This window comes from Podarcis muralis, chromosome 2 (assembly GCF_964188315.1).
Source record: "Podarcis muralis chromosome 2, rPodMur119.hap1.1, whole genome shotgun sequence".
Taxonomy (NCBI): domain Eukaryota; kingdom Metazoa; phylum Chordata; class Lepidosauria; order Squamata; family Lacertidae; genus Podarcis; species Podarcis muralis.
In genome coordinates, this window is record NC_135656.1 from 115,087,239 (window position 1) to 115,109,913 (window position 22,675).

Consider the following 22,675-nt stretch of genomic DNA (forward strand, 5'->3'; position numbering starts at 1 on the left):
CTTTCCAACATTAATGATCTGGTGACGGGGGTCGCACCAATGAACTCCAGCGTTTGCTGCGAGGCACTGAAAGAGTTAAAGGGCACTGAACGAGGGTGCCTAGAGTGGCCGGGCGCGTGTGACAAATTGGGGGAGAATTGAGGAAAGCAAAGCCACTTTCCCCTCCTCCTTTCTTTTTTAATTGAAAAACAAATCCCTCCCCCTTTTGGATTTCTTATCCTTGGAGCCATTAGGGGGCTGCTGCCAAGGGCGAGCAAGGCAAAGCCGGCCTGAAGCAGGTGAGTTCAAGGAAGGAGGGGAGGGGAAGTGGATTGAGCGGAATCTAGCAGAAGGGGATCTGTTGGGAGAGCAAGCAGAGGGTGAGAGATGAGACTCTTCTCAGGCTCAGCAAGTGCCCTCGGGCGCAGTGGAGATCAGGGCTTCCCCCTCTCACCAAGGGCGTCAGATCAGCTAGGAAGGACCATTGATACTGGTTGTGAAGGAAGAATGGGTGCTGTGCTAATCACAAATTGTATTTATTTATTATCATAATCTTCATCATACCTTCAGGATCACCGCACCGCATATGTGCTGGCTCAGACAATTGGATCCACAGAACTGACAATGTTAACAGGTGCCACACATACTCCTTCCGCAGCTGTAAGAAATTTATCATTTAGTGTGGCAGGGGCAACATTGGAGATCCCTGCCTGTCTGCCTGTTAATTATTATTATTATTATTATTATTATTATTATTATTATTATTATTCCCTAATAATAATAATAATTATTATTATTATTATTATTATTATTATTATTATTATACCCCACCCATCTGGCTGGGTTTTCCCCAGCCACTCTGGGCAACTCTCAACGGAATTACCAAAAACACGATAAAACATCAAACATTAAAAACTTCCCTAAACAGGACTGCCTTCAGATGTCTTCTAAAAGTCAGAAACTGTTGACATCAGGCAGGCCGCCTTCGCTGTTCTCTTTGCAGCACCTGCTTAAAAACATTTTTGTTTAGGCAAACCTATCCAGACACATAGATGCTGGCATGTTTTAATACCTTTCACTGTTGGTTTCTACCTTTGTTTAAATGTTATTATCTGTTTTTATTGTTAATTTTAATATTTACTGTAAGCAGAGGTTTTATCCCAGCCTCTTGCTGTAGAGCAAGGTTTCCCAATCTTGGATCTCCAGCTGTTTTTGAACTTACAACTCCCATCATTCCTACCTAGCAGGACCAGTGGTCAGGGATGATAGGAATTGTAGTTCAAAAATAGCTGGAAGCCCAAGTTCGGGAAACACTTCCGTAGAGCATGAAACCCTTAATGCCTGGAACCCTGGAGAGCTGCTGGCAGTCTGACTTGGCATAAGGCAGCTTTCTGTATAAACCAGGGGCAGAGAACCTGCAGCCCTTCAGACATTGTTGAATGCAGTTCCCATCAGGCCCCAGCCAGCAAGGCCAACAACCAAGGATGATGGGAATCCAGCAACATCTGCAGGGTCACATGTTCTCCATCCCTTCTGGGAATGAGTCATAGATGGTTGATAGCACGTATGCTATATTTTTTATTAATAAAATGTGTCTATTAGGGGAGAGTAAACATGCCCAGCTTTCATCGCCTATGGCTTATTGGCATTGCTTTTCTTTTCCAGGAATAAAAATGGAGGAGCAAGACCTGAAAATAGAGGAGCAAGACCCGCAGGGCTGGGAATCTCAGTGGCAGAAGGCTCTGCCATTGCAGATGCAGGCCCCATTTTCAGGGTGGAAAAGCTTGCAGGTGCCTCAAGAGGTGTCCATGGGAGATCATAAGGATACCCAGGTCTCTTTCAGCAGGTGGCCTAGTAGAAGGGAAGATTCTCCTGTGGAAGTGAAGGAAGAGATTCTGGATGAGGACGCTGCCAGCTTGGAGATGCGGCGCCAAAGCTTCAGGCAGTTCTGCTACCTGGAGACTGACGGCCCTCGAGACGTGTGCAATCATCTCCAGGAACTCTGCTATCGGTGGCTGAAGCCAGACAGACACACCAAGGAGCAGATCGTGGACCTGGTGGTTCTGGAGCAGTTCCTGACCATCCTGCCCCAGGAGATGCAGAGCTGGGTCTGGGAACGTGGTCCAGGGAACTGCACGGAGGCTGTGGCTCAGGTGGAGGATTTCTTGATGAAGATCCACCGGGAGGCCATGAGAACAGAACAAGAGGTGAGAGTTTTGCATGCTGTTCACTTCAATGCACCTGTGGAGGGCAGTGGCAGCATAAAAAGAGACCTGTGGCGTCAGGACAAAGGTCCATCCAGTCTGCTTTGCATGCAAAATCCTGAAGAGCTGTTGCCAGTCAGTGTTGTAGACGATAGAGCCAATAACCCAAAAACCCAATAACCACCCTGTGGGGATGTTAAGGAAAGTAGGAGAGGATACGCTCCACGTGGGGCTACCTTTGAAGGTAACCCGGAAACTGCAATTAATTCAGAATACGGCAGCTAGACTGGTGACTGGGAGCGGCTGCCGAGACCACATAACACCAGTCCTGAGAGATCTGCATTGGCTCCCAGTACATTTCCAAGCACAATTCAAAGTGTTGGTGCTGACCTTTACAGCCTCGGTCCTGTATACCTAAAGGAGCATCTCCACTCCCATCATTCAGCCTGAGATCCAGCTCCGAAGGCCTTCTGGCAGTTCCCTCATTGCGAGAAGTGAGGTTACAGGGAACAGACAGAGGGCCTTCTTGGTAGTGGTGCCTGACCTGCGGAATGCCCTCCCTTCAGATGTGAAGGAAATAAGCAGCTATCTTATCTTTAAAAGACATCTGAAGGCAGCCCTGTTTAGGGAAGTTTTTAATATTTAATGCTGTATTGTTTTTAACACTCGATTGGAAGCTGCCCAGAGTGGCTAGGGAAACTCAGCCAGATGGGCGGGGTATAAATAAATTATTTTTATTATTTTTATTTTTATTTTTATTTTTATTTTTATTAAATATTATCCCTCCTCACTCATGCTAGTAAGCAAGCAGCAGAGCACATTCCCTTGCACATTGCTGGAAGCAAGGTGATGGATTCATTAGCATCATTTAAGTTAAGCAATTCAGTCTGACGTGTCCAGTCTGGATTGTTCCTGGTAAGTTTCCCCCCTTTATTTCCCTCTTAAAATAATAATAACATAATGATAGTCTTGTTTAAAAGAGTAAAGTTTACTTACATTCAGTTCACAGTATTGTCCTGAAGGCAGACTTTATCTTGTGGTTACAGTTACATTTGTAGAGAGAAGTCTGAGCTAGCCCTCAGACTTTCTACCTTGTGGCTTCCATCCTCTGTAAGGATGAGCCATGTGCTGCTGGCTAAGAGCCAGAAGAGAGGAAGATGGCAAAAGAGCAAGAGAGGAAGATTGCTGCATGGCTAGCCCTTTTTATAGGGTCTGCTAGGGTCACGCCCATCTATTTTGTCACACACACACACACACACACACACACACACACACACACACGGAGGATGCTCCAGAGATGGTATGACAGGAAGTCCTCCCTGTCTGGAGCAACATTTCCCTGTGTCCACTCTAGGCAACAGGAAATGTTGTATTTGACTGCTTCAGTGATGATACATCTAACACGCCCCCCTCCCCAACTCATTTTAAAAGAGCATTGGATGTCAAACAGCCAAAGCCCTGGTTAAATAGGAATATTTTTGTCTGGTGCCTACAGGTGTATAATGAAGGTGCCAGATGAACCTCCCTGGGGAGAGCATTCCACAGATAGGGAGCCACAACAGAAAAGGCCCCTTCTTGTGTTGCCACTTTCCGGACCTCACATGGAGGAGGCACACAAAGAAGGCCCTCAGAAGATGATCTTAAGGTCTAGGAAAGTTCATATGGAAAGAGGCAGTCCTTGAGGTATTGTGGTTGGATTGCACCTTGTACCCAGAGGTGTCTTTCCCATAGCGCTTAGTGGTGTGTTGCGCCAGGCTGCCAGCCTCTTTGGGGCGCCCCAGCAAGTGGGGGAGCTGCGCAGCTTTGCTGGTGGCCTCCCCTTTCCCTGCATACTCGCCAGCTGTGCCCCGCCAACCATATGGCTGGCGGGCACGCAACTTCCCTCCCAAGCCTCTGCGGGGATCACTCTCCTCCCGAGGAGGCTTGGGAGGGAATTGTTTATTTATTTATTTATTTATTTATTTATTTATTTATACCCCGCCCATCTGGCTGGGCTTCCCCAGCCACTCAGGGCGGCTTCCAACAAAATATTAAAATACCGTAATACATCAAACATTAAAAGCTTCCCTAAAGAGGGCTGCCTTCAGATGTCTTCTAAAAGTCTGGTAGTTGTTGTTCTATTTGACATCTGGTGGGAGGGCGTTCCACAGGGAAGGCGCCACTACCAAGAAGGCCCTCTGCCTGGTTTCCTGTAACTTGGCTTCTCGCAGCGAGGGAACCGCCAGAAGGCCCTCAGCACTGGACCTCCGTGTCCGGGCTGAACGATGGGGGTGGAGACGCTCCTTCAGGTATACTGGGCTGAAGCCATTTAGGGCTTTAAAGGTCAGCACCAACACTTTGAATTGTGCTCGGAAACATACTGGGAGCCAATGTAGGTCTTTCAAGACCGGTGTTATGTGGTCTCGGCAGCCGCTCCCAAGCCTCTGCGGAGATCGCTGTCCCGCAGCAGCATGGGAGAGAGGTGCGCCCCCCAATTGTTGGCAGTGTGCAACTACGGCCACCCCAACACTATCCGTGGTAATTTGGGGGCACTGGGTGAATATTTGCACCCCGGCGCCGCATCTGCTAAAGACGGCTCTGCTTGTACCTCTCCTTCCAGCAACTTCTGCAGCCAAGCTGGTGCCAGATGTATTGCTCTGCTTTCCTTTGGACCACATCAGCAAGGTTGTGAGGGGGTTTTTGTCCTCTGGGTATCCTAGGACCTCCATGTACACCACCCAGGCTTGTGCTCCAGGCATGTAGCTCTAGTGTCAATTATGCAGCAAAAAGAACACGGGAGGCTGTGGTTTCACTGAATACGCCACTGTTTCTCGAGAAGGGCAGATGCCAACAACATCAGAGACTTCCGGAAAGGTCTAGCCCAAGATTTCTTTGAAGAAAGTCCGTATAAAGGTTGGCAAATAAATATTTAGCACATTGTCACTTAGCTCAGGTCTGCCTACACAGATTGACAGTTGCTCTCCTGGCCCTTTGTGGAGGTAGGGTATTGAATTAAGGACCTTCTGCTCTGCCACTGAGCTGTGACCCCTGACAAGAGGATCCTGAACTGTGTGCCTCTTCCTCTTTCAGATGCCTGGCCTTTCAGAAGAAGGGCCTGCTAACTTGCCCACGCTGGAGCAGAATTCGTCAACCACCATGGAAATCCATCTCTTGCTGGAAGCCAAGCAAGAGGACGATGATGGGGAGACCAAGTTGGTGGGTAAGGATTTTATTATGGCTAAATGTTAACAAGTTTTTTTCCCTGAGGTTGTTTCTGTCATTCCCTCTCCAGCACTGCTCTTTGACGGAATTATGGGCTGTCCTGCACAGAAACCTCTTTCTGTGGGCCTGTTTAGGGAACAGCCCTGTATTGGGAAGATTTTTAATGTTTTATTATGTTTTTATATATGTTGGCAGTGACAACCCAGTCAGATGGGTGGGTACTAATATATTATTATTATTATTATTATTATTATTATTATTATTATTATTATTATTATTTGACCACTGGCTCCGTTCAGGTTTCATGCCACACAATAGTTTGCACTAACCATGGCTTAGAACCCAAACCACAATTTCAGCTGCCAGCAAGCAAGCCATGGCTTAGAGCTGATTCTCCACCTTAGTTTTGGGACTACAAAACTTTTCAGCTCAGGACTACAACTCCCATCAGCCCCAGCCAACACAGCTGGTTAATGGGAGTTGTAGCCCACAACAGCTGGGAGTACCAGGTTGGTGAAGAACCCTGCCAGAGCAGAAAAAGGGTCAAGTAAATGGAGCCAGTTCCTCTGAGGATCACTTGAGAGGGGCACAGAGGATGCATGCGTGTGGTATCTGAAGAAGTGTGCATGCACACGAAAGCTCATACCAAGAACTAACTTAGTTGGTCTTTAAGGTGCTACTGGAAGGAATTTTTTTTTGTTTTGACAGTGGTACCTCAGGTTACATACACTTCAGGTTACATACGCTTCAGGTTACAGACTCTGCTAACCCAGAAATAGTACTTCAGGTTAAGAACTTTGCTTCAGGATGAGAACAGAAATCGTGCTCCAGTGGCGCGGCGGCAGCGGGAGGCCCCATTAGCTAAAGTGGTGCTTCAGGTTAAGAACAGTTTCAGGTTAAGAACAGACCTCCAGAACGAATTAAGTACTTAACCCGAGGTACCACTGTATTATTATTGGAGGCAATATGTAAGGTAAGAAGAGGTAACTTAGGTTGTTTTTCTATGTCTTCCAGCAGGTGATATGAAAGTGAGGATGAAGGAGGAGGATCCCGAGCTGGAAGGACTTGACTGCATGAACGTTGACACAACATCCTTGAAAAGTGCTGAAGGCCTATCCCTCCAGGCCACTGAGGAGGAAGTGAGGGATATAGGTCAGCAAAGACCCATACGTCACCAGGATGTCCATCAGGGAACAGCAGCAGAACATACTGTTCATCCCAAGGAATGTGATGAAAGGCCCCTCGAAGGGAGGGTTCATGGGTGTAAGAGAGAAAAGATGGCCTCTGACACTGGGAAAAGCCTCTCCCAGAACTTGGTCCTTCTCAATCGTCAGAGGATGCAGAAGGGAGAAAAGCCCTTCAAATGCTCATACTGTGGGAAAATCTCAAACGGAAGGACAAACCTGATGATACACGAGAGGACCCACACGGGGGAGAGGCCCTATGAGTGCTCAGAGTGTGGGAAAAGCTTCAGCACCACCTCAAACCTCATAAACCACAAGAGGGTTCACACAGGGGAGAAACCATACACATGCTTGGCTTGTGGACAAAGCTTCAGCCATAATGCGTCCCTGATAAGACACAGGAGGACCCATACGGGGGAGAAGCCATACGAGTGCTCAGACTGCGGGAAAAGCTTCATTCAGAAAGGAGAACTGATTGCGCACAAGAGGACCCACACTGGGGAGAAACCGTACGAGTGTGCCGAGTGCGGAAGAAGCTTCAGCACCAGCTCTCACCTGATAAGGCATAAGAGAGTCCACATGGGTGTGAAGCGATGGAACTGTATAGACTGCGGCAAAGGCTTCCATCAGAAACTCAGCCTTATGAAGCACAAGGGGACCTACACTGAGGAGAAATAATAAAAGTACAGAGCAAGGATGAGGGAACCTGTGGTTCTCCAGATGTTTGGGACTCCCACTCCCACCAGTCTAAGATAGCATGACCCAATGTTTGGGAATGATGGGAGTTGTAGTCCAGCAATATCTGGAGAGTCACAGCTTGTCCAAGAATATGGGGAGAGGGCTTCAGGTAGAAATCCACATTGTCTTGTTTCCACGATGGAGGTGGACAGACAGGCTGTGATCAGCAGCTCAGGAATAGCTTGGTCCTTACAGTTTCTAAAAACATACAAATAATGTGTGCAAACAGAAGTTTCCCAATCTTCTAACCATGGTTGGAGATCAATATCATGCCACAGATTCGCTCCCCGTCTCCTCTATAGTACACCCTGCTTCTTTCCCTCAGTGGACTTAACCATAGCTCAGGATTGTGTCTACCTGTAGCTCGTGTTAATCAGGATTTGCACACCTGCAGTAGCAGCAGCAAGACGCGTACACGTACAGTCAATTAAAAGTTGGTTTTACTCCAGAAAAAGCATGCCACTTGTCTGGAGCTCTCTGCCCCCATGACTTATAGCTACCCTGATGACGACTCAACTAAATCCTCAGCGTTGTTTATCTTCCTCAGGAAACAATGCACAAAAACGAAGCTCTTCTGTCGCTTCTGTGATGTCAATATCCCCTTTTCTTGTACCCCTCCTCTTCTGTGTTCTTGCACGCTGAGAGGTTTGCAAACTGGTTCGAACAAGCTATCGTCTGCTAAGTCCTGTGTTTCTCTGGGCTGTGAACTCCCCCCTGCCCTTTCCTCTGATCTTCCCATGACAAACCTCCCTTCGTCCCCTAGGCTGCCGTCCAAGCCTGGCAGCTGCTGCTGTTCGCTTGCTGGCTCCAGCCTGACACCTGCTTAAGATTCTGGTTGCAAAGTCTTGTCTGAAGATAACCATGGTTAGAATTAGTGCTGGTGTCAATGTAACACTGCACCATGGTTAGCTCTAAAAAAAAAGGAGGGGACAAGAATTCTGGTGAAGGGGGAGAAGATTCGGGTGAATGGAGAGACTGTGAGAACATATTTTGCCCCCAAACCATGGGAGAATGTTGCCGCTGGCACAGGATGGTCTCTATGCACACCCTCCTGAACAGACCTCAAATATTTATATTATTTATTTGCAATATTAACTGCCAATTTAAAAAAAAATATGCTTGTGATGGTGAACCATGTAAAATCAAGAATAAATTTGCCTTCGAAAATCCTAGTGCAAATGATAAATCGCTATATCAGATTACTACTCTTAGATCCAAAGAGATAGGTCAACCCTCAAGACCAGTTTATTGGCTCTCATCCAGCTGTGCCTTGGCACCAATCCAGTTGTTGCACAGCCACACCTGATTCACATGTTATGAAGCAGAATTGGGTGCCGTCAGGACGCTCCAAATCCTGACTTGGTTGCTCCCAACTGGTTTGTATAAATCAGGGGTGGGGTACGTCTCTCACCCTTGGAATCCCACCGCCAGGATGCACCCCTGATTTGCTCCCCACTTGTTTTCTTGCCCGACTGGAATGTCTTCTTGAACTCATGATGTCTCTTGCGTCTCTGGAAAGCTGCAAAGGTAAAGTTTACATTAGTTGCTCCTCCCACTTTTGCCACTTGGACACTCCTGCTGTTGGCATGCGACCCTTGGAAGGTTGCTCAGAGGGGAATGCAAAAACGGTTCCCCATCCCTGCTATAGATGTCTAATAGCATCGGGATAAGTGCCCTGTGGAACCCAGATTCCAAGGGGCTGAAGAGCAGCTCCCCTGAAGCTGCTGCTTGCAACCAACCCTGGAGGTAACTGCTGTGAAACTGTGAGCGCATTCAGTACATGCCCCACAGGGCCGACCCCAGAGGATCCCCTGGCCAAGGGCATCGAAAGGATATTGAGATCAGGCCCTGTTGGGCAGCAGGAGGGGCAAAACTCTGGGTGTGCAGAAAGGCTGAGAAATGGAGGCTAAGAGCAGGACAGAAGTGGAAAGAGCCAGGAGGGCTGGGAGAAAGAAACTGAGCATTTATTTCTAAAGACAGCTCTTCTGCACAAGAGATGCTTTTTGAAATAAAAATACTGCAACCAGCTAGCAGCAGGGCCCAGTTCACCCATGAGGAAGTTGCCTCAGGGGGCAGATTGGGGGACAGTAAGGGAGGGGCCGCAGGTCCAAGCCCCAGGGACGCTGCTTTCCTCACTGCCTCCTCCCCTGCTGCTCTCTAGCCTCCTTTTTTCACCCCCTGGGGCAGCAGCTTCAGTGGGTGATAACTTCAGCAGCAGTAGCAGGTGATCACCATTTTCTGTTTTGCCTCAAGAGGCAGTGGACTCTGCAACACAAGAAGTGGTGGACTCTCCTTCTGGGATCAAATCAGAAATCTCTCTCATTCTGGGATCAAATCAGAAACCAGGACGGCGTCTCTAAATCAGGGACATCCCTGGAAAATAGTGACACTTGGAGGGTCTGTCTTTCCCTGCTTTTTCATTCATTGCCTCTGGCCTCCTGCATCCATTTGGTAGCGGAGGGGAGAGGTTTTGGCCTTCATATTTCTCCTCCACCCCCAATATAAACAAAAGCACAAGGAGACACACACACACATTTTGGAGTGAGGATAAAAAAAAATTTATTTTACTATTTTATTACTTATTTTTGCAGTTCAATCTATCTATAAATTTTATTGTTTATAGCCAATGGCCACCACAATACAATATGAGCACAAATCACACAGCTGCAAAACAAAAGACATTGCATGCATCAGATCAGGATAAATCTATAGTGTCCAAAATTTATTTTCATGGTTGTTTCAATGGGAAGAATATAGGGCAGCAGAGCCAAGGTGGTGGGGTCCAGATTAGAGTTTCTATCATCCTTGACTGTCTGCCCTGCTGGCTGAAGCTGATGGGAACTGGACAACAACATCTGGGGACACCTCAATGACTATTCTGTGATATACAAAATCTACAAAGGATTAAGGCACTGATCCAGAAGAGAATGAACTGAGAAGAGGCCCCACTGAATTATCTTGGAGCAACTATAGCTAGGGGCAGGCTTCATTTGCAGCAGGGGTTGGAAGCTTGTCCCTGACTTAAATCCCCTTATTTCTTCCTCTGGAGATCTGAAGTCTACAAAGCAATGTGCTTTGTTGTTTTATTCAGAATAAGCTCACCGAAATCAATGGAGCTAAGTTACCCATGCGCACGACTTTCAGTGGGTATAACTCCAAGCATGGTTATCTTTGGATGCAACTCAATGAGGTTTCCCTGCCGATATGGGTGGAGGGATTGCTTTCTAGTAATCCATTTCAGCAATACAAAAACACATGTCAACAGCTGGTGGAGGTCTTGTGGAGAGGGAGAGGTGGCAAAATAAAAAATGAAACCAGGGTTGGACATCAGTGACGCTGAAATAAATTGTTTGGAACTGCTGAAATTGTTGCTGTCTCTTTTGGAACAAAGCTGCAGGGAGAACGCTGGGGATGGGATGGGAAAAGCAAAGCCCACTTTTTTCATATATCTGCTGATTGTGGCTGGAATGAATCCTCTCCCAGGACCTCTGCAAAGATGTCAACAGAGCTCTTTGCAAATAAACGTTCTCTTTCAGAGCAATCATTTTGCTCTGGAGAGAAGCGCCTCCTGGGCCTGAGAGGTAGATTTGGTCCCCTTAAGGCTTAAGCCATCCTGAGTTGGGTTTTGTTTCCTGACAGCCAAAAGAAAGGGAGGAGCATCTCTCCAGAGAAGGAGGCTCCTAGGAAGGTGTAGAGATGGGCTCCTGTGTCGGCATCAAAGAAAGACACCTCCCTCCCATCATAGTTCAGAGTCACTCGGATCCGCTTGGGCTTGTTGCTCAGGGACAGTGGAGGGTTGTCAGGGGGGTTGAAGGCACTGTACCAGCCTCCCCTCTTCCCCACAGCCCAGACCCCTCCTTCAGGACTTAAGGCTAAGCAGCCCTTTCTCCTCACTGACTTCCTGGCAACCCCAACAGCCCACATCTCCTCACTTCCCACAATGACTTCCCAGTAATGGCTGCCTTTGGTGAAGCCCTCACGTCCCAGCACTGCAGGATCGCTGTAGAACCTCTCAGAATTGTTGGGCAGGTGTTGGTACTCGTCTCGCCATCTCACGCTTTTGCAGTCCTCAGACAGGACAAGCCGAGGATAAGCTGTGGCTGGGTCCAGAGCGACATTTGCTGTTGGGGAGAGAGATGAGGCGTAAGGAAAAGAGGCAGAATCCGCGGAAAGAGAGGACACACCAGTGCAAGACAAAACCCAAGAACCAGGTTCCCTCTCTCATGAAATAGGACTTCCTTGCATTGCATTCAGGATTGGGACCCTCCTCTCCTTCCTCCAGATGATAAATGCCCTTTTTGCTGTCTTTTAAAATTAGGCTCCCCCCCTTATTCAATATATGTTGCTGGATGAACATTTTGTATATTCTGTTCATTGTCTTACATTTTTCTGACTTTTACATTGTGTATTTTATCTGCTCGGGACGCGGGTGGCGCTGTGGGTAAAAGCCTCAGCTCCTAGGGCTTGCCGATCAAAAGGTCGGCGGTTCGAATCCCTGCGGCGGGGTGCGCTCCCGTCATTCGGTCCCAGCGCCTGCCAACCTAGCAGTTTGAAAGCACCCCCGGGTGCAAGTAGATAAATAGGGACCGCTTTCTAGCGGGAAGGTAAACGGCGTTTCCGTGTGCGGCTCTGGCTCGCCAGAGCAGCGATGTCACGCTGGCCACGTGACCCAGAAGTGTCTCCGGACAGCGCTGGCCCCCGGCCTATAGAGTGAGATGGGCGCACCAACCCCAGAGTCTGTCAAGACTGGCCCGTACGGGCAGGGGTACCTTTACCTTTATTTTATCTGCTCAAGTCAGTTTGAGACGTTTTCTCTGTATAAAGAGATTGATAAATGTAATAAAGAAACAAAATAATAAAGTTATTTATGCTGTACCCCTCCTGCCAATCCAGGTATCTCAAACGACCCAGAAAATGTTTACTTTCCTTTTTTGTGTGAGTGGATCCAGGAATTAGATGCCATGATGGCTGCTACATCACAGCGCAATTCACTCAAGTTAAGCTACTGATAGTTCCAAGGTCTGGGGGACAGGCTGTTTAAACTCAATAAAACAACATTTCCCTTCCCCTCTGTGAATTTGGTCTTCCATTGGAAATTCACCTTTCTGAGCCAGTCTGAGGAATACAGTGTCTGAAGAAGGAAGAAGATAGAAAGTTTAAGCACTACAGTGTTGGACCTCTGGTAAATCTTGTCACAAGAATATGACTTCATAACATACTACATATTGTTTATTTGTTCAAATTAAGTTGAACAAATATTTTTTTTAAAAAAACTAACAACAACAACAACAACAACAACAACAACAACAACAACAATGTATATATACTGCCATTTACCAGAATATATCAGGGTAGTTCATATGGGGAACAGATTAAAATAATTAAAAATGTAAAACACAGAAATAATAAATCATACTAGAAAAGATTGTCTATGAACCTCATAGTTCAAAGTAGGATAAACAGTGGTGCATAAGTTCTGCAATACCAGTCTTTGGCAGGAATTCAAAGGGGAGCTGGCCACAGCTTCACATCTACCCCAAGTACACTGGTGGTTTCGATGGTGAGGTTTATTAAAGCTGCAATTGTTTAACAATAACAATAAACTAAACTTGCAGAGGCAGAATTGGCAAGGCTCTCAAGCAAAAGGAAGTCCCAGACCTTCCAAGTGCCCCTAGTTTCCAGGGACAGTCCTGGATTTACAGAAGCTGTCCTGGTTTCTGATTTGTCTTGCTTTTCCTTAGGACATCCCTATTTTCATCAGAGAAATGTTGGAGGGCATGAAGTCCTGCCTCACTGAATTTTAATTTCCAGTAGCATTGCCCCAGAACTCTAGAGATGGTTTTTGCATCAAAGGCTGGTAGGATCATATATGGGATGTTGCCCTCTCAGAGCACACGACACAGCTCTGTTGAGTAGTCAGATACGCAGGTTTGCCAAATGAGGTCAGTTTGGAAAGGTTATGGTTTCTCTTCCTTTGTTTTGCAAGCAGTAACACTTCCGTACTCAATTTTCTATATGGTCTATCTGGATCTCAATCACAGAAGGCAGAGAACTCAGTTGAATATAGACGTCAACTTCAACACTGCTTGCACTGTGTCCTATTTCTATGGCCTTAATGTACTCCACCTTGTGGTTGTGGTTCTTGTTGGAAAGTGGATAAAAACATTGGGGGGGGGGGGGTTGGGATTCTTTCAAACCAACATTTAGGTAGAGGCTGTTTGGAATGTTCCCCTTCGCCAGTGAAATGTGGAATCTCTTGTGAGACCAAGATGGTTGCAGCACTAGATTTTTTCATTCTGTGATTTGCCCTGAGATCTAATAATGAAGGGGTGGTATAAAATTAATAGATAGATACACAGAGCAGAGTCTGAGAAGGAGATGCCTCATGAGGGTAATAGGTGCTTGTTGTGAAGCCCAAGCAAACTCTGAGAACCTCCCAAAGGACCACTCCTGATTGTGTAGATAGGCAACAATATGCAAAGGAGATTCCATATAGTTATGAACAGAAACATGTTGGAACAAAAACTCAGGACTTTACAATACAATACACCCTGGTGCATTTGCGGCGGTTACCACTCCAGCCTCTAAGGATGAGAATGGCAATATAAATGGGGCAATGGGTAGTTGGGGGGGGGGGAATGATGACTAGGCTGCAAAGAAGGAAGCTCTGCTGGTGCTACAACTGAGTATTTGGCAAGAACAAAATATAATGAAGAGTCTGGCATGCTCATTTTCAGACTTATACAATACCTAGCATAAAACCCTCACCGCCATTATTCATTACCTTTGAACTGCTTCATGTCGCCTTGCAGAAGGGGATTTGTAGCACAGAACTGCGAGACCCTTTTCTTCAGCTCTGGAGGGAGAACCACTGGATTCCCTAGTCTCTCTCTTTTCTCATATCTGGTGGAGAAAAACAATGTTAGGCCACCCAACTCCAAGGAATGCAAAGGAATTGAGAGGAGGAAGGAACCGCTGGAAAGCCAAGAGGGAGAGGCAAGCACAGAGGGATTGAGGCCCAGAGGGATGGAGGAGATTATGGACGCCAAAGCCTGGCACCTGGGGGCCAGAAGACGGTCTCTGAGTCTCCCCACTTACATCTATGCCAGTAAAAAGAAACGTCAAGTGATACCATTACGCTCAGAGTTTCTCTGTTTCCAGCTTTGCTGCATTGCCTATAACAGGGTTGCCATACGTCCGAAATTTTCCAGACATAGCTCAACAACTTTGCCCCCCCGAAAGCCCAACAACTTCTGCATCCAGATTTTAATTTTTTGAAACATGGCAACCGTAAAAGGGCATAAATTATCTGAGTGTATTGACAGCACACTGCATATTTCATTCCATCACCCATTACATGGCACTGGGCCATTCTCGCCCTCTTTTCAACCGATTGCTCAGTTCATTTTTGTCTTGATTATGCCTTTGGGCTGCTCTAACCATTTGTTAAAATTCAACAAATGGAATCAAATGAAACTCGAAAAAGAACTTCAAGAAATAGCAGAGTGGGCTACAGAAGACAACTCCCATCATCTTAAAAGTATATGTAAGGGTATCTAAGAAGAAGTTTAAAAGTCTAGGAAAAAACTGAAAGGATTTTGCCTGGCTCTTAAAAGATGTTTTCTATTCTTTGTCATTTTCTGAGAAAGAGAGCAAAGGAGAAGAAAAACAGGTTGGACATGAGGGGTTCAAAAGAGGGCGAAATGGTGCAGGTGTGGGGAGTCCCACTCTCTCTCCCTTGGAGCCTGGAGGGGCAGGTTTTATGTACTGGGCTCCTGGACCCTTCCCAGCCTCATGAGGAGAAGCAACTGGAAATGAGAAGGACCCACTTACCTCTGCAAGGTGCTTCTCACATCCTAGAGAGAAAAAGAGGGAGAGAAGAAGGGAAATCAGTGCCTTCCACAAGATAGACCCAGGATAGGATTCGCTCTGGCCCTTTGGCGCTGTGGGTTTCCCATGGAGGAGATATTCACGAGACTATTGTCAACAGACAAAATGGCTCCATTTCGACGCAGTGAAAGGTGAACTATTAGATGCAAATGAATAGAACAAAGCTGCTCCCACTTTTTAAAATCTGCAGGGAAACTTCCCAGTTTTTCATGCAACATAAGAGAGAAAACCCACATTTGCAAATGATGGAAAGAAGCTCCCACAGAATCGTAGAATTGTAGAGTTGGAAGGGAACTCGAGGGTCACCCTGCTCCTCTATAGAACAGCCCTGGCAACCAAATATATATAATCCAACAATATATATATATATATATGCTTTCGTAGATTTTCACGGGTACAGGAATGCAGGTTTTGGTGTCCTCGGGTATCTTCCCGTGTAAAAGTTGGGGTGTCTAGGCGACGTTTCGACGAGGTCTCACTCGTCATCTTCAGGCTGGTGCTTTCGGCTTCTTGTTACTGGAACAGAGCCTGTTGGAGGTCCCAAGTCGCAAGGTGCTTAGATTGGTCTCAACTAGGGCCAGAGCCTTTTCAGTACTGGCCCCGATTTGGTGGAACGCTCTGTCACAAGAGACTAGGGCCCTGCAGGACTTGACATCTTTACACAGGGCCTGCAAGACAGAGCTGTTCCGCCTGGCCTTTGGTTTGGACTCAGTCTGGCCCTTATGTTTTCCCTCCCCTTATGGTTTTGATCTATGGGCTACTTTTAAAATGAGACTGCATTTTAAATTGCATTTTAACCTGTATTTTAAATTGGTCCGTCCCCCCCATTATGTTTTTACGTTAATTTTACTGGTGTTAGCCACCCTGAGCCCGGCTTTGGCTGGGGAGGGTGGGGTATAAATAAAAATTTTTATTATTATTATTAAAGTTTTTTGCAGATAAAATCGCTCAGATTCGGGAAGAAGTAGACTCCACCGTGGGAGCAGGGCCGGGGCGGGAGAGTGCTAGAGTTCTGTCTAGTCAAGTTGAGTGGGATCAATTCCAATCTGTTACCTCCGAGGATGTGGACAGGCTGCTTGGACGAGTGAAACCAACCACCTGTCTCCTGGATCCTTGCCCATCCTGGCTTATAAAAGCTAGCCGGGAAGGACTGGGCAATGGGCTTCGTGGGGTGGTGAATGCTTCCCTCCGTGAGGGAGCCTTCCCAGACCCGCTGAAAGAGGCGGTTATTAAACCGCTTCTTAAAAAACCATCTTTAGATGCGGCCACGATGGCCAACTATCGCCCAGTCTCAAATCTTCCATTCCTGGGCAAGGTGATTGAGCGAGCGGTTGCCGAACAACTCCAGGCACGCCTGGAAGAAGCGGACCATTTGGATCCCTTCCAGTCGGGATTCAGGCCTCATCATGGGACTGAAACTGCCTTGGTCGCACTGGTTGATGATCTCCGGCGGGCTAGGGACAAAGGTGAGAGCTGTTTCCTAGTTCTGCTGGATCTCTCAGCGGCGTTTGATACCATCGACCATAGCATCCTTCTGGACCGCCTTGAGGGGCTGGGAGCTGGGGGCACTGTTATACAGTGGTTCCGCTCCTTCCTCCTGGGCCGTGTTCAGAAAGTGGTGGTGGGGGATGAGTGTTCAGACCCCTGGGCTCTCACTTGTGGGGTGCCTCAGGGTTCTGTCCTCTCCCCCATGCTTTTCAACATTTACATGCAGCCGCTGGGAGAGATCATCAGGAGGTTTGGGCTGGGTGTTCATCAGTATGCGGATGATACCCAGCTCTACCTCTCTTTTAAATCAGAACCAGTGAAGGCGGTGAAGGTCCTGTGTGAGTGTCTGGAGGCGGTTGGAGGATGGATGGCGGCTAACAGATTGAGGTTGAATCCTGACAAGACAGAAGTACTGTTTTTGGGGGACAGGAGGCGGGCAGGTGTGGAGGATTCCCTGGTCCTGAATGGGGTAACTGTGCCCCTGAAGGACCAGGTGCGCAGCCTGGGAGTCATTTTGGACTCACAGCTGTCCATGGAGGCACAGGTCAAATCCGTGTCCAGGGCAGCTGTTTACCAGCTCCATCTGGTACGTAGGCTGAGACCCTATCTGCCTGCGGACTGTCTCGCCAGAGTGGTACATGCTCTGGTTATCTCCCGCTTGGACTACTGCAATGCACTCTACGTGGGGCTACCTTTGAAGGTGACTCGGAAACTACAACTAATCCAGAATGCGGCAGCTAGACTGGTGACTGGGAGCGGCCGCCGAGACCATATAACACCGGTCTTGAAAGACTTGCATTGGCTCCCAGTACGTTTCCGAGCACAATTCAAAGTGTTGGTGCTGACCTTTAAAGCCCTAAACGGCCTCGGTCCAGTATACCTGAAGGAGCGTCTCCACCCCCATCATTCTGCCCGGACGCTGAGGTCCAGCGCCGAGGGCCTTCTGGCGGTTCCCTCATTGCGAGAAGCAAAGCTACAGGGAACCAGGCAGAGGGCCTTCTCGGTAGTGGCGCCCACCCTGTGGAACACCCTTCCAGCAGATGTCAAAGTGATAAATAACTACCTGACATTCAAGAGACATCTTAAGGCAGCCCTGTTCAGGGAAGTTTTTAACATGTGATATTTTATTGTATTTTTGGTTTTTATGGAAGCCGCCCAGAGTGGCTGGGGAGGCCTAGCCAGATGGGCGGGGTATAAATAATAAATTATTATTATTATTATTATTATATAAAGGCACGATGAGAAGTCAGGAAGATGCTGACTCTGAGACTTCTAGACTGGGTGGGAAGCGTTGTGGGTAAAGTGCCAAGGATTGTAACAAGTAATTTGACCCAGAAAGGGCTGGTGGTGTAAAGCAGTGTCCCCCAACTGGGGGCCCCCCATGGTATTCTAAGGGGGCCATAGCAAGAGACTAGGGGGCCACAGAGGGAAGTGAAAAGTGAAGCAAGAAAATCCTGATTGGCTGGCTATCCACCTGGCCATCCCAAGTGGGTAAGGGGGTAGCCCACCAGGGCCTGGAACTCCTTTTTGCCATGTGCGTATTCTTGTAGTAGTCCTGGTTTTTTCCTGGCAGGAGGGGGTGATTGCTGAGGCTCCAGTTTCAACCAACAGAGCCCACAATCCAGAACCCCCATGCCAGGTAAATGCGGTGGTGGGGTGGCAACGGGTAGGGCTGGGTGAGCCGGAGCTGCTTTTTTGCTGCCCCCTAGTGGCAGCCTAGGCCTGACTCTGCAATCCACCCCAGCGCCTAGTGGATCAGGGCCTTTGGATGTTGCTGAGGTGCTTTATAGGTTAAAAACAGCACTTTGAATTGGGCCCGGAAACTAATTCGTAGCCAGTGCAGTCAGAAGAAAATCACACTGAGTTCAGCGGGCATTAATCCCAGCTAACAAATTTTAGGAGAGATGAGGCCTTTCCAAAAGGACAGGTGTTCTGAGCACTTGGGCTACCTCTTGGCTTTTGTTTCTCTGTGTTTTATATGAAGTTTTTCAATATGAAGGTGATAGTTTATGTCCTCCTTTCCCAGTGTCCAGGTCACTTACGAGAAGGTCTTGGCTTTCCCTTTTCACCGCTGCTTTTTTTACCAGAATCTTCTCTCTCTCCTCCAGCAGATTCTCCAGGCAGCTATCCATCACATTCTGAAGAGAAAACAAAAACTCAGGATTGATTTGCAGAGAGTAGAGGTGGACGATATGCTTATTTTCTGCCATGTATTCAAGCGCCTGGGAACAAGGCCGGCCCTGTGCTTAGGAAGAGTGATAGGCTTGGAGCTGCTTTGTCTCCTTGCAGAGGATGCGATCCTAGGTTTTAAGTGAGTAGTTGCAAAGTGCTTTCTGTCATTTTTGAGTAAGACCCGTTTGTATAACTCCTGCTATTTCTATAAATGATATTTTTACTAGAGGCTTATGTGAATTGCTGAAACAGGCACATAGCCTAAAAGGTAAATACAAATATATGTATAATTGCCATTTTTAGGGCAATTTCCTGTTTGATTTCAGCCTTAATTCAAATTATGAAGTTATTCTAAAGTTCAGTTTACATTGCTAGATAGCATGTGAGAGGAGTTTTTCAAAACTAAAATTAATCAAGAGTTATCTTAGGTCCAGGATGAGTCAAGCTCGGATCTCTGGCTTGGCCATCTTGTCAATTGAAAATAAAGTAGCGAGAGGAATTGATTTTGATGATGTGATTTCAAAATTTGCAGAGAACAAAGTTCGGAAAAAGGGTTTTAAGTGCTTTTGCCTACAATGTTAAGTAAATAAACCAGAAAATAACACCTGCAACTGTAAGTATCTCATTTTTCCTTCTTTTAATAATTTCAATGGGGGGGGGGAATGACGAGAAATTTTTGCACCGGGTACCACCTGACGTTGCTACGCCACTAAGCATAAGTGTGGATGAACCCTAAGATTCTCCTGTCAGACCGCACAGCTGTTGTGTTTGCAATGAGGAGAAGGGTGTTCTTCACCTCTTGGGATGGATGAAACTATCCTTTACAAAATGTTCCAGGAAATGTCAAAACAAAGAATCCCTTAATACAGATTTTTTTTTAGGGGAAAGATGGGAGCCCCCATAATAATAATAATAATAATAATAATAATAATAATAATAATAATTATACCCTTCCCATCTGGCTGGGTTTCCCCAGCCACTCTGGGCGGCTTCCAACAAAACACTAAAATACAATAACCTATTAAACATTAAAAGCTTCCCTAAACAGGGCTGCCTTTAGATGTCTTCTAAAAGTTTGGTAGTTATTTTTCTCTTTGACATCTGGTGGGAGGGCGTTCCACAGGGCGGGCACCACTACCGAGAAGGCCCTCTGCCTGGTTCCCTGTAACTTGGCTTCTCGAAGCGAGGGAACAGTCAGAAGACCCTCGGCGCTGGACCTCAGTGTTGGACCTGAGTGGTGGTGGTGGAGACGCTCCTTCAGGTATACTGGACCGAGGCCACTACCTACAGGGCCGGAGTTCCTCACCCCTGATCTAGCCCCTGCCCTCCCCTTGCTGTGGTGTTGGAGCAATAGGAGCTGTTTTCATTTGAAGGGAAAGGGCAGAAGGTACCCTCCAGTATTGGTAATTTGCTGAGGGGACAGAAAACTAGAAGCACCCTTGCAGTGGGAGTTATTTTCCAGACACACTGAGACAATATTCTGCAAAGAGAACGAATGGTGGGGAGGAGGAAGGAGTCAGTTACCAAGTGCAAAATGACTTCATACCTTGTATTCCTGGACAACTTCTTCCTTGAGGACCACAGTGTGCGATTCATGTTCCGGGGAACGTTCACAAAATATGCACACCAATACTTTATCGTCTCTGCAGAACAGGTGGAGTCTTTCCTTGTGTTTCTCACATAGCTCCTTTCCTCGGAGTTTAAACTTTTCTGATATATTTGCCAGGTCCCAATTGGGACGGAAATTCCCTTTCTGGATCTTGGCTCTGCAGACAGGACACTCCAAGTCCCCCACACCCTTCTCTTCCCATTTATCGCTACAGTTCTGGATGCAGCCGTGACAGAAGTTGTGGCCGCAGTCCAAGGTCACGGGGTCTGTCAGATAGTCCCTGCAGATGGGGCACTTAACTTCATCCTCCACATCTGTGGATGGAGAATAGGAGGCCATGGTGGATGAAGAGTCTGCGGATTTGTTGACAGAAGAGGCAGCTGTAGAAAAAAAAAGCAAAATGAGAAGCAGCTAGAGGATAAAGGCCAGTTGGGGGGGGGGACTATTGGTCAATAAGCATTTCCAAATCCTTCCAGTGGGGAGTGAAGGTGCCTCCAGACTGTGTGTGTGTGTGTGGATTCAAGCACATTCTGGAGCTAAAATAGATTAAATAGCTCCACCATCCTAGTGGAACAAATAAAATTTAAAAACGCTTGGCCTTTTTGTGGTCTGCAATGGAAGTTTCTTGCCTGGGGCTAACAGTTTCTGTATGGATGTCTTATTTTCCACAGGATTGTGAAGGAGAAGGGAAGGGTTAAAACACCCCTGCAGGCTCACTGAGAACTGAATGAAAACAGCCCTTTCTGAGCAACCAGCTGCCTGGGAGCATAAATTGGGGTCTAGTGGTAAAATACTCACCCCTGGATTAGCTTTCTCTTGCTGCCAAGATGCTGCGCTGACTGATCGACGAGAAATTCTGAGGTTTCCTTTTTCCCCCGGTCAGCTATTCCTGCTCTTGCTTCCTCGCCCTTTCTTTATGACAGGGCAGAGAAGTGCGCATGATGTAACTACAACCAGGAACTGTTGCCTTAAATGGTGCTTCTGGGAATGCTCATCTTCCTCCCTCTCTCCCTTCACTTCTCAAATATCACTGATTTCCTCTTCATCTTTGCTCCACCTTAAAGAAAGAAAGAAAGAAAGAAAGAAAGAAAGAAAGAAAGAAAGAAAGAAAGAAAGAAAGAAAGAAAGAAAACCACCCTTCTCCATCGTTATTGAATTGAGCATTTGTGTGAGACGTCTTTCTACTAAAGAGAACAAAGACATCGTTTCTTTGGGGGAGGCATGGAAGGCTTTTTAAAATCAGAAATATTACAGTAAATGGTTAATGAGTAACTGCTTTGGCCTTTCTAGCATGAACTTTGCCTGACACTTCAGCCCCACCCATATTGTTCCTGATGCAGATATAGACTGGCTGTTCCTCTGTGTGTTCTGGGAGATCAAGAGGAAGGGAACTGGTCACAGTAGGAGGAAGATTCCCTGGCTTCTCCAGCAGCCTGTCTGATCTCTTCTTCTTGCCCCCCCCTTTCTGCCTCTGTTCTGGACTTCTCTCTGGTGCAGACTCTCCCTGCTCACTAAGCCCTGTTGCCCCTTCAGCTTCTGACACCTCCTCCTCCTCCTCCTCCCTGTCTACTCCTTTTTCTCCCTCTGACCACCCATTGTCATCCCACCTCTACGCCCCTAGCTCTGAGCTTTCTTCCCCTGGGGGTTCTCTTAGGGGTCCCCCAGCTTGTGTCTCCCACCACTCCTCATCCAGTCGGTCCATGGCAGTATGCCTTTCTTGGCTGCCTTCACTGCCACTCGGTAGGCTTGGTGGGGAGCCCTTTCCAATTTTTGATAACATTTGACGGGATCTTTCCTCCAGTTGTGTTTGAGCTGCCTCCTAGCTTGCTTCTTTGCCCTAAGCTCTGGAGTAGACCAGGGAGCCAAGTGGGCTCCACAAAGTGGGAGAGAGCCATTCAGATGTTCCAGGGGTCAGTCAGAGCTTTCACAGGAGCACTAGTCACTAACTGCCTATGCCATGTGCTCCTTACCCAGCCTGCCCCATTTCCCCCATACAGTGGGACCTCGGGTTACATACGCTTCAGGTTACAGACTCCACTAACCCAGAAATAGTACCTTGGGTTGAGAACTTTGCTTTGGATGAGAACAGAAATCGTGCGGTGACAGCAGGAGGCCCCATTAGCTAAAGTGATGCTTCAGGTTACGAACAGTTTCAGGTTAAGAATAGACCTCCAGAACGAATTAAGTTCTTAACCTGAGGTACCACTGTA

General features: G+C 47.2%; 3 protein-coding genes across 4 annotated transcripts in view; 1 reads left to right on the forward strand and 2 right to left on the reverse strand.

Moving 5' to 3' along the window:
* LOC114592429 (tripartite motif-containing protein 10-like) overlaps nucleotides 1–21,926 on the reverse strand; it is a 647,260-nt gene extending 625,334 nt beyond the window's left edge. The window contains exons 1-3 of the mRNA XM_077922202.1: nucleotides 21,264–21,926; nucleotides 20,403–20,845; nucleotides 18,727–18,822 (exon numbers count right to left, since the gene is read on the reverse strand). Of these exons, the coding sequence (XP_077778328.1) occupies nucleotides 18,727–18,822; nucleotides 20,403–20,804 (498 nt within the window). The 5' untranslated portion in view covers nucleotides 20,805–20,845; nucleotides 21,264–21,926. The remainder of the gene's footprint in view (nucleotides 1–18,726; nucleotides 18,823–20,402; nucleotides 20,846–21,263) is intronic.
* Nucleotides 27–10,671, forward strand: LOC114591014 (zinc finger protein 174-like). Of its 2 annotated transcripts, none has more exons than XM_077922105.1 (4): nucleotides 27–278; nucleotides 1,645–2,186; nucleotides 5,253–5,382; nucleotides 6,402–10,671. In XM_077922105.1, the coding sequence occupies exons 2-4, from the start codon at nucleotides 1,653–1,655 to the stop codon at nucleotides 7,244–7,246; spliced, it is 1,509 nt and encodes a 502-aa protein (XP_077778231.1). In that variant the 5' UTR covers nucleotides 27–278; nucleotides 1,645–1,652; the 3' UTR covers nucleotides 7,247–10,671. The 2 variants fall into 2 exon arrangements, with proteins under 2 accessions (XP_077778231.1, XP_077778230.1); XM_077922104.1 differs by having other exon boundaries at nucleotides 28–278; nucleotides 6,399–10,671.
* LOC144326289 (butyrophilin subfamily 1 member A1-like) lies at nucleotides 9,841–15,403 on the reverse strand. Its single transcript, XM_077922847.1, has 4 exons — nucleotides 15,140–15,403; nucleotides 14,091–14,209; nucleotides 12,408–12,437; nucleotides 9,841–11,427 (listed from the first exon to the last, which is right to left on the reverse strand). The coding sequence occupies exons 2-4, from the start codon at nucleotides 14,104–14,106 to the stop codon at nucleotides 10,910–10,912; spliced, it is 564 nt and encodes a 187-aa protein (XP_077778973.1). The 5' UTR covers nucleotides 14,107–14,209; nucleotides 15,140–15,403; the 3' UTR covers nucleotides 9,841–10,909.
* Nucleotides 21,927–22,675: the final 749 nt, after the last annotated feature.

Excerpts from the sequence above, each read along its gene's own strand:
- LOC114591014 (XM_077922104.1), top strand. The coding sequence starts at position 1,653 with ATGGAGGAGCAAGACCTGAAAATAGAGGAGCAAGACCCGCAGGGCTGG. Across the intron at positions 2,187-5,252 it reads CCATGAGAACAGAACAAGAG|ATGCCTGGCCTTTCAGAAGA; the intron begins GTGAGAGTTTTG and ends TTCCTCTTTCAG. Across the intron at positions 5,383-6,398 it reads TGGGGAGACCAAGTTGGTGG|CAGGTGATATGAAAGTGAGG; the intron begins GTAAGGATTTTA and ends TATGTCTTCCAG.
- LOC144326289 (XM_077922847.1), bottom strand. Across the intron at positions 11,428-12,407 it reads CCTCAGACTGGCTCAGAAAG|CAAATGTCGCTCTGGACCCA; the intron begins GTGAATTTCCAA and ends TCTCCCCAACAG.